Source organism: Bubalus kerabau, chromosome 1 (genome assembly GCF_029407905.1).
Source record: "Bubalus kerabau isolate K-KA32 ecotype Philippines breed swamp buffalo chromosome 1, PCC_UOA_SB_1v2, whole genome shotgun sequence".
In the NCBI taxonomy this organism is placed as follows: Eukaryota; Metazoa; Chordata; class Mammalia; order Artiodactyla; family Bovidae; genus Bubalus; species Bubalus kerabau.
The window spans coordinates 149,769,844-149,783,480 of NC_073624.1; the positions used below are offsets into that span (position 1 = coordinate 149,769,844).

General features: G+C 50.7%; 1 protein-coding gene across 2 annotated transcripts; it reads right to left on the minus strand.

The window, feature by feature from the left end:
• Positions 1–2,494: 2,494 nt before the first annotated feature.
• NODAL (nodal growth differentiation factor) lies at positions 2,495–10,335 on the minus strand. 2 transcript variants are annotated; one of them, XM_055566421.1, is made up of 4 exons: positions 10,140–10,335; positions 4,988–5,679; positions 3,202–3,367; positions 2,495–2,611 (listed from the first exon to the last, which is right to left on the minus strand). In XM_055566421.1, the coding sequence occupies exons 1-3, from the start codon at positions 10,333–10,335 to the stop codon at positions 3,215–3,217; spliced, it is 1,041 nt and encodes a 346-aa protein (XP_055422396.1). In that variant the 3' UTR covers positions 2,495–2,611; positions 3,202–3,214. The 2 variants fall into 2 exon arrangements, with proteins under 2 accessions (XP_055422396.1, XP_055422395.1); XM_055566420.1 differs by lacking the exon at positions 2,495–2,611 and having other exon boundaries at positions 2,735–3,367.
• Between the last annotated feature and the right edge of the window lie 3,302 nt (positions 10,336–13,637).

Sequence of the window (13,637 nt, forward strand, 5' to 3'; positions counted from 1 at the left end):
TCTTTTTTTAAATTTCAGGTGAAATCCTGTTGACACATTTTGGGCATCTTGGCTGATAAGGAAGATGTGCAAAGGCAGTTGGCCACTTCACGTGTCAGTTCCATCATTTACAAAGCACTTCTTTGTGCGTCTGGCCCTGTATGTGCCAGGAGGTGATGTGACCCTTCCCCAGGGAGCTTGCAAGTGAACACGTACATGCTGGGGCCAGATGCACCCGAGAAGGCCCTTCCTTGGGTCTGCAGGGAGCCCAGACCACAGCTTTCCTGGTGAGGGCTGCCTCTGCCCCTCAGGAGCACTTGTTAGAAACCCATCATAGCTGATGTCTTAAACGAAACTACACTGTGCTGCGTGAGCATCACATTCCTTGCTATTATTAATCCAGTGAGGCCCACATATTAGTGTTGAGAGCAAGAGTCTTGTCCTTTCATGTCTCAGATGTTGTCAACAGAAGGTCACAGAACAAAACAGCAGGGAAGTTCAGAGCTCAGGCTTTGGAGTAAGATAGGCTTGCATTCCTGCTCTGCTACTTAATAGCAGCCAAATTCTCTCCAACAGCATTCTCAGTCTCTAAGCTTTGGTTTCCTTCTCTAAAACAGAGTTAAGATTAGTTGGGACTGAGGTGGTTGTGGAGCTCAGGTGTAATTATGGAAACCACTTAACCCAGTGGCTGGTAAGTTTAGAGCTCAGTAACAGCCCAGTTGGTGCGACAAGCAGAGGTGGGTCTGTATTCCCCAGGATGTGCAAATTTGGGGTGGAGCATGTTCCTGCAACCCCTAGGACTAAGTAATCTCGTCATGGGAAGTTGGGGCAAATAATTTGGAAAGTCCTTTCATACAGCCTTTACTTTGCCCCAGAGCCAAGTAGGATATCAACTTAAAAGGCAGTATGGGCTAGAGGGATAAGGCTTTACTGCTAGTAAAGGGGAGATGACAAAATGGAGACTAGCCTGACTGCTGCTGTGTGAGTCACAACTGCTCCCCAGTTTCTGCTTTTATCTTTACTCATTCCTGGGCCAGGCCCCGCCCCCGCCCCCGCCGCCCCCCCTCTCTTCCCAGGCCAAGGAATAATGCATCCAATTTCTGCCAATTGGCTACTGACTTGGCACTGCTACAGGAACAGTAGGAGGAGACCTCTGCCTAGAGAGCGAGTTAAAATACATCTGACTGGCCTCTGAAAGCCCCTTCCTGACCCTCAGCATAGGGCAGGACTCAGTGCCCAAAGGCAGCATTTTCTCAGGCTTAAAGCCTGCACCAGCGTGGAGGGTCCAGAACACAGCTGTGCTGCCAGGCTGGGCCCCAAACACCTCTGACCAGGTGGGAGATTGCCCATGCTGCTGACGCTGAGCTTCCATCAGAGGTCAGCAGAATGTCCTCTCACGCCTTCGCGCCTGCACCTTCTGCTTGATATGAGGCACTGTCCTCTCATCAGTGGGGTTTGTTCCGTGAGTTGGTGGAGCTGCTAACTAAACACTCCCACAAGCTTCAGCCACAAATAGCTTGACCTTTGACTTTCCTGGCCCCAGTCACAGAAGAACAGTTAGGCACCCACTTGGGGATGCCCTAAAGCCCCGGGGTGGGATTTTCACTCCCAAGAACCTAAGTTTGGTAGTGGAACCAGGATTTCAAACGTCCTGTTCTAAAGGCTAAGGCCTTGACCCAAAGCTCAGGGAACAAAGACCCCTAGACTATGAAGGATGGCGCCTCTGGGGCTCCAGAGACCCGAGCTCAGCTCTCAGCCCTGCCACTCCTAGCTGTGGCCTCAGGCCACCAGGCCTCACTGGGCTCTCGTGTAGGAAAGAGGATGGGACAAAAGTTGACCTCGCGAGGACTCCTACCTCTACTGTTTTCTAAGTAGAGTCCAATGCAGAATCCTATTGTGATTCTGAATTGTGGGGAGAGTGGGCTATTTCCACTCTAGGGTATGAGCAACCAGGTCAGTTTTGTTGCTGAATCAGGGCATTGAGGTTTCTCAAGCCCAGGCCTGGCTCAAGCCTAGACAACCCTGCCTGGACTAGGATGACTACCTTGACTCAACCAAGTCAAATTTGAGTCACCTCCGAACCCAACAAGTATTCCCACATGATGGGAATCATTCTCCTAAGGTTGAAGCATTAGTCAATCAGCTGCTTTGGAAAGCAGACTAGGTTTACTGTGGACGGATATTTCCGATAAAATGGCCCCTTCACCCTGCCAACAAAAGAAAAATACAGCCCCTGTTTGGGCAGTGCTGAGGCCAACTGGTAAGGGAAAAGTAGAATCACAGGGACACACTAGGATCCACCTGCTTTCATGTCATAAGACGAGGCTGAGCAGTGAATTACTCACCTGAGGTCACAACTGCTCAGCGGCTAAGCTGCGACCATAACCCAAGTCTTTGCCGCCCAGGGCAGGGTCCTCACCTCTATGGATAGGAAACTCAGGGCCCTCGTTAATAACACGCATTGACCAGACTAAGGTGAACTGTCACCAACTTTAATAGACTTGGATTCTTCCTGCCAAAGCAGACTAACTTGGGAACACCCCAGGGCTCCAGCTTCTGTAGTCCAACGTGGCCAGTTCTCTTGGACGAGTTCCTGCCTCGCCCTTCAAAGGCACCAGCTGGCCTAGGAGGACTATACAATGGCTTTATTGTTTGCATAACTCATTAGCAGAGATCCACTCCAGAGAGTCTCTGGACAAGATTGCTACAGGCCAGCCAGAAAGCTGCAGGGGTTCCCTGACCCAGCCTGAGGCAACCAGAGCCAATGGACTCTTTTTAATTTTACACAGTGATACTTAATATTTGGGCAGTGAGGGTGGGTGTATGTCAAAGGCTACGTTTGAGAATACACAAAAGTTAACAGACAACTTGTCCCACCTCAAAAATAAATGCACATATGCTTCAACTCTTGCATACAATTTCTGAGGGTTCAGAGGTTGAAAAAAATCTGCTAAAGGACTCCTGCCCTAGTGCCTTCGCACGTCCCTATCTGTTCAGCAGAGAGAAAACCCAGCAAGGCGGCTTCACAGGCTTCCTCCTCCCTCTCCTCTGTGCTCACCCAGACTCCACAGAGCCTTCATGGACAGGGCGGCAGCCGTTCCTCCTCAGGTCTGGTGGACAGAGCAACTTTTCCCCCTCCCTGTTTCTCCTCATTAGATTAGATGGTTACTAGGTCTTCCAGGAGCTTCCCAACCTTCCAGGGTACAGGCAAATACAACACACCTGCAGGAGCTCCTCAAAGGCACCCACATTCCTCCACAATCATGTCTTTATGGTGGTCTAGAAGCACTCTGCCATTGTCCACATATAGCATACTCAAGGGCTTGGTCTTCACTGGGGCACAGCAGGTGGCAGGGACTCTGTGGGGTTGGTACCGCTTCAGGAGACTCTGTGAAAGGGAGGAGAGGAAGGTCAAGTCACATCCCAATGGTCAGGTCAACATGGTGTCATTTCTGGGTAAAGTGTGAAGTTACAGAGTTAAAATCAGTTTCTGTGTGCAAAAATATAAAATTCTTTTCATGAATCAGAATGCCAATACATCATCAGCTCTAATATCTAAAGTAACTTTTTTTTTCTTTTTGTTAAAATAATTCTTTTAAAACAGCCTTTAAACAGAAGACTCTGAAAAGCTGTGTCTGTGTGAAGCAGTAGCTAACTTATATGTTCTCCTATTCTAGTTTAGAGTGAATACCAACTTTAAAAATATTCCAAGAAACTCCTGGTTTAGTTCCAGAAATATGAAGCAGAAGAGAGTCATGCGGAAATTCACAGGGGAGTTGCTTTGTTGCCCAGAGAAGGGCAAACAGAGTCAACAGGAGAAAAGGTAATAAGTTCTTGGCATTCTGGAACTGGGCCCTGTCTCTGGGGTCCAGTGGTGGCTTTTCAGATCAGCATTAAGATCTGGTGACTTGGTGGTTATCTGAGTCTCTAGTTTCCTCTGACCTTGCTGCAGGTAGACTGGTGGACTGCAGGGGGGCCTAAGAGAGGCTTGGGAGGGCCTGTGCCCAGGACAGGTCCTCTAGGGCAGTGGGCCCCGCCACTGTCTCCCTCGAATGAGCTCAGCTCACATTCTGCACCCCTGAACTCTGCCTGAGGCTTGGCATGGAGGATGTATTACAGGTCCAAGAGTCTCAGTCTAGGCTTCATAGGGTAAAATAAAAACACTTTGGTCCCGTCTGACCTTTGAGAGTGGGTCAGGACCACCATATTGGGCTCTACTCTGCTTTTTGCATCTTGTTTCCCTTCCATTCCTCCCCCTCCACCACCTTCTAGACCACATAGGCTGATTAGTGGCACCTGGTGGTAGCCTCTGGCTTTACTACTCCTACAAAATGGGTGGTCAGCTCCTGGTTTTAGGCAGCAAAGTACAGTGGCTGGAACAGTATTATCTCTAACTTGGCCTCATAATCATGGCCCCATTGCATCAATGAATTACAGACTTCTAGTAATGATCATACAACATCATATCTGTTACCCACTAACTTACACGTGCAGTATACATATCATCTCGTGTGACCCCACAACAGCCCTACAGAATATGGCACTGCTATTCTCATTTTACAGGCGAGAAAACAGGCTCCGACAGAGTAAGCAACTTGATCAATATCACATAGCCAATGAGTAGGATTCAAACCTATCTATACCCAAACGCCAAATCCTAAACTTCCTTTCCTGGAATGTCAGGGCAGGGGAGGGAGCCGAGACACTCCAGTCTACATGCCCCACCCGTAATTTTATGTAAGAAGGAAAAAGCCCCAGAAAAGCTAGGTGTTCAAGGCCACCCAATGGGGCATGACTCCTCATAGGCTCTCTGAGGATGTTGTTGCTGGTCATCTCTCTGTCCTTAAAACCTAGCACAGAACCTTATAGGTGCTCGAATAACTGTGAATGAAAGAACATGGGAATTTAACAGCAATTTAAAGCTGGAGTCCTGTCCCCTTGATGTTGAAGAAAGGACACTTCACTCCCACAGCTTACCGCCTCCCCTCCCCAGGCCTCGGCTACATACCTGGATGTATGCATGGTTGGTTGGGTGGAACTCTTCCCCCACGGGGTTAGGACACTCGCCCTCACAGCGATACGCATTGTACTGCTTGGGGTAGATGATCCAGGAGCCCCATCCGATCAGGTTGAAGTCCACCTGGAACTTGACCTTCCGACAAAGTTGGCTTCTGTCCTGCACGTGATACCGACGATGCCTCGTGCCCCTCTCCCGGGACAGCTGTCCTTCCTGGGCCCGCCAGGAGCTCTCCGCTTCCCACAGCAGGGTGGAGCCACCCAGCCGCCTCTGCTCCGGGGAGAGGTTGGAATAGAGCAGGAGGAGCACGTCAGTGACAGGTGGGGTGGGAGGCTGCCGCCAGCACTCTCCAGCCAAGCTGGGCATCTGCTCCCGCAGCCCCCCCGGGTACTTCAGCCACTTGGAGAGTGGCCTGGTCACCTCTAGGACCATGCTGCCTGAGGAGAAGGTAACCTGGGACAGAGTGACAGTGAACAGGTCCATCCGAAAACGTTCCAGGCAGTCGGGTGGGTTTTTATCCAGCTTCCGCTGGTGGAAAATCTCAATGGAGAGCGGGATGTTGGGAGGAAGGGCCACGGGGCTGGACAGCTGCAGCCGGAGCTCGGCCCACTCTAGATCCTCTTCTTGGCTCAGGAAGGAGAAGTCAAAAGCAAAGGTCCAGTTCTGCCCATCTACCTGCATATCTGGGTGAGAAAACAGAAGGAAGCTGGTTGAGTGGGGGCCTCCTGCAGCCTGACTTGGTGTAACAACCACCATAGCTCATGATTGAGCCCTTACCTTATATGTATCATCTCTCTTAACCCTCACCCCAACCCTGTGAGCTAGGAATAGTATTGAATCCATTTTTAAGATGAGGAAAATTGAGGCTCAGAGAGATTAAATCACCTGCCCAAGGTGTCAATTGTTGGAAGGTCACAAAGCCAAGAATAAACCCAACTGCAAAGCCTAATCTGAAAATCACAGTTCTGCCACTCCCGCTTCAGACACTCCAGAGAACAATTGGTAAAAATTGGATGAGTTCGTCTCCTTCTCCTCTCTCCCCTCACACATGCGGTCTAAGGCCAAACCCTGAGCTTTCTGACAGAAACCCTGGGCTTCTACCCACCCTGTGACCCTGGAGCAAGTCAGCTTTTTTGGCTCTGTCTTCTCATTGGAAAGGGTGGCCTATTTCACAGGCACAATGAGATTGCTATGCAGATCATGGAAAGGACTGGAACCTCCAGGAAGGCACAGGCAACAGAAGCCAAAGACTGGCCACCCTTTCCCCAACCAGTTCCTAAAGACAGAGGCAGACACTCCAAGAGTTCTCGGCAACCTTACAAATACATTTCTAAAGACACTCTAAGCTTGACTGTGCACTGATCTTGTATTTTTTCCACCCAGTGGTCTCTCCTACCTAGCAGGGCGCTCACTCCTTCGCGCTCCAGGTCATCTACGCATCTGGGACAGATAGCAATCACTCACCCAGCACAGTGAAACCCCAAATGAATGAAAAGGAATGGAATGGGGAAGCACATTCCATTCATTTTAGTCCTGGATCAATTTGGTCTGATATCTGGGAATAGCACACAGGGGTGGATCTTTCAGGTCACCTGAAAGTGATCTTTCACTTTTTTCGAGCCCAGTTTCTTCTTTGCAATAGGAACAGTAATGTCCTACCTCTCCCTGCATGACATGAGCACCCAGGAAACTGAAGATATTTCAAGGTTGATTGTTAAATAAAAGGCAAAGGCTATTCATAAGAAATAAAAACAGAAACCCTTTAGTGAATCAATCCTGAAGGTAGTGATCTCTGATTTAGGTCCACTCTGGGCAGACCACGTAACAGTTATTTCTTTTTTTTTTTTTTTTTTTCAGTTGTCTCATAGGACATCTTTGGTCAGTAAGTGGATTTCTCTGGTTAGTCCAGCCTGTCTTAGAAGGAGGTAATTCCCAGCTTCAGCCTCCTGAAGCTTCTCCCAGCCCATCCCTAGCTGTTCTTTTTCACTTAATCTCCACTTCCCTTCTCATTAGCACCTGCAGGGGACAATAACCAGCCCCTGACTAGCAACTCCCCAGAGGTGTGGCGGGAGGCTGACATTACCCACTGCCCATCTCAGCACCACCTGGCCACCAGGGGATTAGATGGGACATGTAGCAACTCCTCTACAACTCCACCTACACCAGGACTTAAAACTTATTATCTCAAGTACCCACAAATGGCTTTCTAGAGGAAGGTATTCCAGCTCAGTGTTTAAGAGCAGAGGCCTGGTGTCTCCCATGATGGATTAAATTCTGCCACTTGCTGTTTAAGACTGGGCTGCAATCTTTGGGCCTCAGTTTCCCTCTGGGCAAAAGGGAGATGGTGACAGTATCCACCTCACAGGAGTGTTGAGATTTACTGAGATAATGTGTGTAAAGTGCTCTGCCCAGTGCAACCACCAAAGTGCAATAAATGGCCATCATCAACTGTCTCATTACTCAGATCCCGGTTAGAAATGAAGATGTCCAGGCAGTGAGGGGCCAGGGCAGGGGAACAAAATCATCTGTTGCTGGGGTGGTAGTGCAGATGCAGGGGTGGGGAGGAGGATATTCCTTCCTGCTGGAAGAGTCTGCAACCCCACAATCCTACCCGCAGCCAAGGGCTCCCCAGGACACAAAGCTCTTAGATTGGCTTTGGTTCATCTTAGAAGAATGGGGTGTCTAATCTTTGAGGATCACCAATGCCTGATAAAAGCTAAGAATGCTGTCCCCAGAACAAACTGTATTTCCTACTTACACAATAAATGTGATTGGAGGGTGATTATAAAGAAGGGGTTCATGGACACCTTGAAATTGAACGCAGACTTGGCCACATGGGCTCCAATTCCTTGGAATTGGAAATCTTGACCCATTTCCAATTCTAAAGAAAGAAGTGGTTGCGTTCATCATCTTGGGTGTTGAGTTAGACTTAGGGGCTCTGTAGTAAAAGAGGGTGGGTGTGACACCGAGTTCCCACCCTACATTATTATAAATTGTGAGGCCAATTACTATTAACTGCTTCCCTCATGCCAAGTATTTTACAAGCATTGTCTCCTTAAATCCTCCCCACCATTATCACCATTTTGCAGATGAAGAAACTAAGGTCCAAGGTGAAGATGGTTAAACAGTGAAAGACCTAATTTAGTTAGACTCCAACACCCATGTCCTCTTATCCTGTGCAGCTTACAAATAAACCCAAGATGGAAAGGAGCCACTGTGGGGCATCCCTTCTCCATCAGGCTCCCTCCAGGCAGGCTCTTGCTGCTTTTGAAAAACAAGCCAATTCACAACACTGTGTATATAGTTAAGGTCACTGTACACATAATAAATTTTGTGATTTAACCCTTTTTATGTACTTTACTCCACACTCACACAAATGAGGTAGAAAGAAAGCCAGGCCCTTTATTTTTACAAAAGGATAAACTAGAAAAATCAACTGATAGGCCAGGGACACAGGGGTAAGTGAGGAAGCAGGGTTTGTGGGACCAGAATCTAGTTTTCTAGACTCCCAGACTGTCACATTACTACCAATCTTCTGGAACTCTGGAAGGAGGGAGAGATCGGGTAAAGTGCACCTCTCACTTTGCGGCCACCAACCCCACCCCCACCTTTATGGCGGGGTGGAACAGGCCAGTAATTTTCAGACTGCTCCACCCCCGGGGTGTCCCCAGTCTGGCTGGTCCCCAGACGACCCTTCTAGGGAGGGTCACTGGCCGTCTGACCCCAGACGCGGCAGGCCAGCGAACTAGGAGCCCCCATCCTCGGATCACAGAGGGCCGGCGGGTGGCCGTCAAATCAGATTATCGGATGTGGATTTCGCCGGAACTCTCGGGAGGGCCGTCTGGCCCCAGCAGGCACAGCGAGGTGCAGGGAGGCAGGGGCCACCCCCTGCGCTAGGATGTGGATTGCCCAACATAGAGGAGCCGCGCGGGAAGGACTCCCTCTTCTCAACATCTACCTGCATCCAGTGCGCAGAAGGCATGCTGCCCCATCTCCGGGGGCCGTACTCCCAAAGTCACCATGGGAGTGACCTCAATCCCTCCAAATCTAGGCCCTGAGCTCTGTGTCACCTGGGACACTGACACCTACCTACCAAGCCTGCCTCAGTTCTCGATTTCGGGGCACCTCATCTCTAATCCCTAACTTCTGAAACCTAATCCCTGATGTTCATGCTTGACATCCTGTTTCGAAACTCGGTCTCAGCCTGAGAAACTCTCCAGGGCAGACCCAGGGGCGCATTCACCTTCACTAGTGAAAAGGAAAAAAAAAAAAATTCAACAAAATAATTGTAGCAATAATAAGGACGATTCGTTACTGTGCCTGGTTATGTGTTAAGCATTTTCTGTGCATTGTCAGTAGCCCTCGCACTCCTATAAATGAAGTGAAGTCGCTCAGTCGTGTCCGACTCTTTGCGACCCCAGGACTGTAGCCTTCGGGCTCCTCTGTCCATGGAATTCTCCAGGCAACAATACTGGAGTGGGTTGCCATTTCCTTCGCCAAGGGAACTTCCCGACCCAGGGATCGAACCCGGGTCTCCGGCATTATAGGCAGACGCATTGCCGTCTGAGCTACGAGGCACTATTATTCCTATTCTGTGGTCGACGCTTTCGCGACCTGTCAGGCTCCTCTGTCCATGGGATTTCCCAAGCAAGGATACTGGAGAGGGTTGCCATTTCCTTCTCCAGGGGATCTTCCCTACCCAGGGATGTCTCCTGCCTTGGCAGGCGGATTATTTATCTCTGAGCCACATGGGAAGCCCTATCCCTGTTCTACAGATGTGCAAACCGAGGTAACCAGAGATTACAGTAGTTGAAGACCGCACAGATAAGAAGTGGCACAATCAGGCTCCCAACCTATAGTCCGCACTCTACCCGCCCTAAACAAGACCGGATCGCTGAGCTCTCGGTCCGGGACACACCCCGGATACCACCAACCCTGTGCCTCGAGACAACGTGGACGCCGAGAGACCCTCAAGCCCAGCCCCTGGACGTGCCCTTCAAGCGTGCGGGTACGTCCTCCAACGGCAAGTCCCCGGCACCGAGCCGCAGCCCCTGCTGCTCAAGCGCCCTCCCGGAGTCTGGGGGAGGGAGCGCCCGAGGCACCCCGGGTGTTGAAGGGAGCAGGGAGGGGCGGGGCTGCCTACCTTGCGCCTGCAGGCTACGGATGATGTCCGCCCGGGGCAGGGGTTCGCGGTATAGACTCAGCATGTATGCGAGGGGGGATGGCGACGACGGCTGCCCCCACGGTCGAAGGGGCACCGGGGCCACCATCGCGGCGCCCGCCTGGAGGAGAGCCCACCAGGCGTGCAAGAGGAACAACCACAGGCGGTGGGCGTGCATGGTAGGCTGGCTGAGCCCCAAAGGCAGCCTCCTCCTCTTATATCCTGGGCCTTCGCAGCCGCCCCGCCCCTGCCCTTCCTCCCTGGGGGAAGATTTGAGATCGTATAACACCCCTACCCCACCCCCGCGACACTGTCACCCGGGGTGGCCCCCCACAGGGACCACCTTCTGAGGGCGGGTGAGACCTGAGACTGGTAGGGAGGAGGAGACTCCAAAAGCGTAGGAGCTGTTAGGTTCAGGGTCTGTCTAGTTTGCCTAGTATGGGCACGCTGGCACGGAGCTACTCCAGGCTTTGTTTCCCAGATACAGCTGGCTTGTCCAAACTCCCAGGTCAGAATTATGGCTTCCTTACTCTGCCCCACCTGGGATCCCTGTCCTTTCCTCTTCCTCCAGGTTCCAAATAGACATCTAGCTCAACCAGGAGCAGGTGGAGAAAGGGAGCTGTGGATACCAGCGGCTCTCAGGCAGGGTGCGGCCCCACACTGGCCCAGGAGGCTTCAGCCCAGCCTGGCCCTGTGCAGGCTTCCAGGATACTGTCCAGATGGCCTCTGGGAGCACCCCTGGCCTTATCTGGCAGGGCCTGTCTAGAGAGTTAGCCTCTTAAAAAAGTACTGGGTACTGGGAATTGCTGGAACAAAAACGATGAGTGCCAGTGGAAGTCCATGGGGACCTGCTTCAAATACTGAAGCTCCCTCCTGGAGAAGACAGAGGGCAGGAGTGACCAGGATGAAGGATGGAATTCTCCATTGGAAAAGGAAGTGTTTGGAAGCTGGAGCCCAGGGCACAGCTAACAGGGTGATCCTGGCCCCCTCGAGGGGAGTGTCTGTGATGGCATCAGGATATTCCTTCACAGATGCACTTCACCCCAGGGAAAAATGTGTTGCCTATGTTGTCAATGTCCTGCAGTCCCTGCCTCCCCTGGGGACTCAGTTACCCCAGAGACCTGGATTTCAGCTCAGGGACGCTCACTTTTTTCTCTCTGGGCCCTGCTTTCCTCCTCTACACTAGAGTAGTCCTTGTCTGGTCTCCGTTCAGCTGGAATTACCTGTAAAGAAATGTAAATCTCTGCACGCAGCTGTTCTCTACACCGGAAGCCTTCCCCGCCCTCCCCTCCCCCACCTGCCCTGTGCCCCTGGTCTTTTCCTAGGCCTGATGTGCGTTTATTGAAACTACATGTGGGCTTCCCTGGTGACTCAGGCAGCAAAGGATCCGCCTGCAATTCGGGAGACCTGGGTTTGATCCCTGGGTTGGAAAGATCCCCTGGAAGAGGGCATGGTGACCCACTCCAGTGTTCTTGCCTAGAGAATCCCCAAGGACAGAGGAACCTGGGGGGCTCTAGTTCCTGGGGTCGCAAAGAGTTGGACACGACTGAGCGACTAAGCACAGCACAGCACACATGCCAGGCACACCTAGGCTTCTTTCACAAGATGCCTCCATCCAAAGAGCCACAGGCTCTGCCCTGAGCAGGTGTTAGACAGTGGAAGGAGGCCCAGCAGGCTCAGCCAGGAGTTCTAAACCCAAGTCTGGTGGAAGCCGGCCTAGCCAGCAGGAAAGGGTCTCACCCAGGAGAGAAGTGGGCTGTAGACCCTTGCTGACTTCGGGATCAGGACAATCTCCTTAACCAGATGCTTGTTAGTTCCTTTCAAAGCTAGAGAATGTCTTGTTCATCATGATCTCCTTATAGTACATGTCATATTTGAGAAAAGAATCTTAGCTGAGTAAATTAATCAGTGAATGGCACTGAAGATAAGTATTACCTGGGGTGTGTGTAAACTGCTGCTTCCTGAGTCCCAACTAGGCCTTCAGAATTAGAAGTTGGAGAGAGACCTTGGTAACCTACATATTTAACAAACACCCCCTTGATTCTTACCAGACAACTTTGAGAACCTGGATGAGTCCAGGATCTTGTTGCAGTTTGGAACCAACCTCTCTGAATTCAGTTTCCTCATCTATAAACTATGACTGGAGACACCTCCTTCCATGAAGATTCAGTAAAGCAAATGGTAAAATCCTTTGCAAGCCCTTAAAACCTGGTGTTTTTGTAAAGCCTTAAGCATACAGGTATTATTATGGGTGCTCTGTGGTTGTCATTCAACTTCCCCAGCCTGGGGGCTTGCAGGATGGGGATTGTCTGTCCTGTCCCTCTGCATCAGACCTGTCCCCAGAGGGAAAAGATGCCCTCACCCAGGTGATGAATACATAAAAAGCAGTGAGGGACTTTCTGGTGCAGAGGGCACAGGTTCTATCCCTGCTCGGGGAACTAAGATCCCGCATGGCTGGAGAAAAAAAGAGAGAGATTGTGGTTACATAGAGGTATAGTGGTCAGCCTGCCTCAAAACCCATGTGTCCTAGAATCCAGGTGGTCCCTGTTTAAACAGGGGCATTCAGCACCAGGACTGGGAAGGAACAAAACAGATGATCTCTTTATTAAGCTTTATTCATTCCATGTCCCCTCATACTATGTGGTACCTAGTAGGTGCTCAGTAAATATTTCAGTTAAAATAAATGATCATAATAATAGCTAACACTTACTGAGCACCAAATACAGTAGGCACGCTGATAAACACTGCATGGATTTTATTCTCATCCTCACTTCAGAGAGGAGAAAATGGAGGCTCAGAGGGAACCAGGTGACTTGCTCAAGGCTACACATTTACAAATGAAAACAGCCAGTCTGAGAAGGGTAGCTCTACTGGTTACCCAAACCCGTGCTTTTAGCCCTCTGGCTTCTCCAAAGATGACAAGGTGGACTTGGGTGTGTGTGTGTGTGTGTGTGTGTGTGTGTGTGTGTGTGTGCTCAGTCACTTCAGTCTTGTCTGACTCTTTGCGACATAACCTGCTAGGCTCCTCTGTCCATGGAATTCTCCAGGCAAGAATACTGGAATGGGTTTCCCTGCCCTCCTCGGGCCTTGTACTAAGACTTAAAAAGGAAGAAAACGTCTCCAAGTTTTGTTTTTCCCAGGGTCTGGGAGCTGCAGACAGAGCTCATTTCTGATGTGTATTGGCCCAAAGCCGTGTGGGGACCTGCAAGAGGGATTCTGTCAAAGCCCGTTCATCACTGGATTTTTCCAGCTGGGGCACTCTTCAGGACACAGGTTAACAGTCATTCTCATTTGTAAGAGGTATTTGTTCATCCAGAACCTGTTTCCTGCAAGAAGGGCCAGAAGCGCCTTCTTCCCAGGAGGGGAATGACACCTTCTCGCTTCCCCTGCCCCAGACGAACTGACCGGCGGATCACCTGACCTGGGAGATAACCTTTGAGGGTCAGCCCAGCTAGCTGGAGGGTGAAGAGCCAAGACTTC

Bases quoted from the DNA above. Each gene is read 5' to 3' on its own strand.
- NODAL (XM_055566421.1), bottom strand. From the start codon at position 10,335: ATGCACGCCCACCGCCTGTGGTTGTTCCTCTTGCACGCCTGGTGGGCT. The intron at 5,680-10,139 runs GTAGGCAGCCCC...TTTCTCACCCAG, and splicing joins CCGTAGCCTGCAGGCGCAAG to ATATGCAGGTAGATGGGCAG. The intron at 3,368-4,987 runs GTATGTAGCCGA...TCCCTTTCACAG, and splicing joins CCAACCATGCATACATCCAG to AGTCTCCTGAAGCGGTACCA.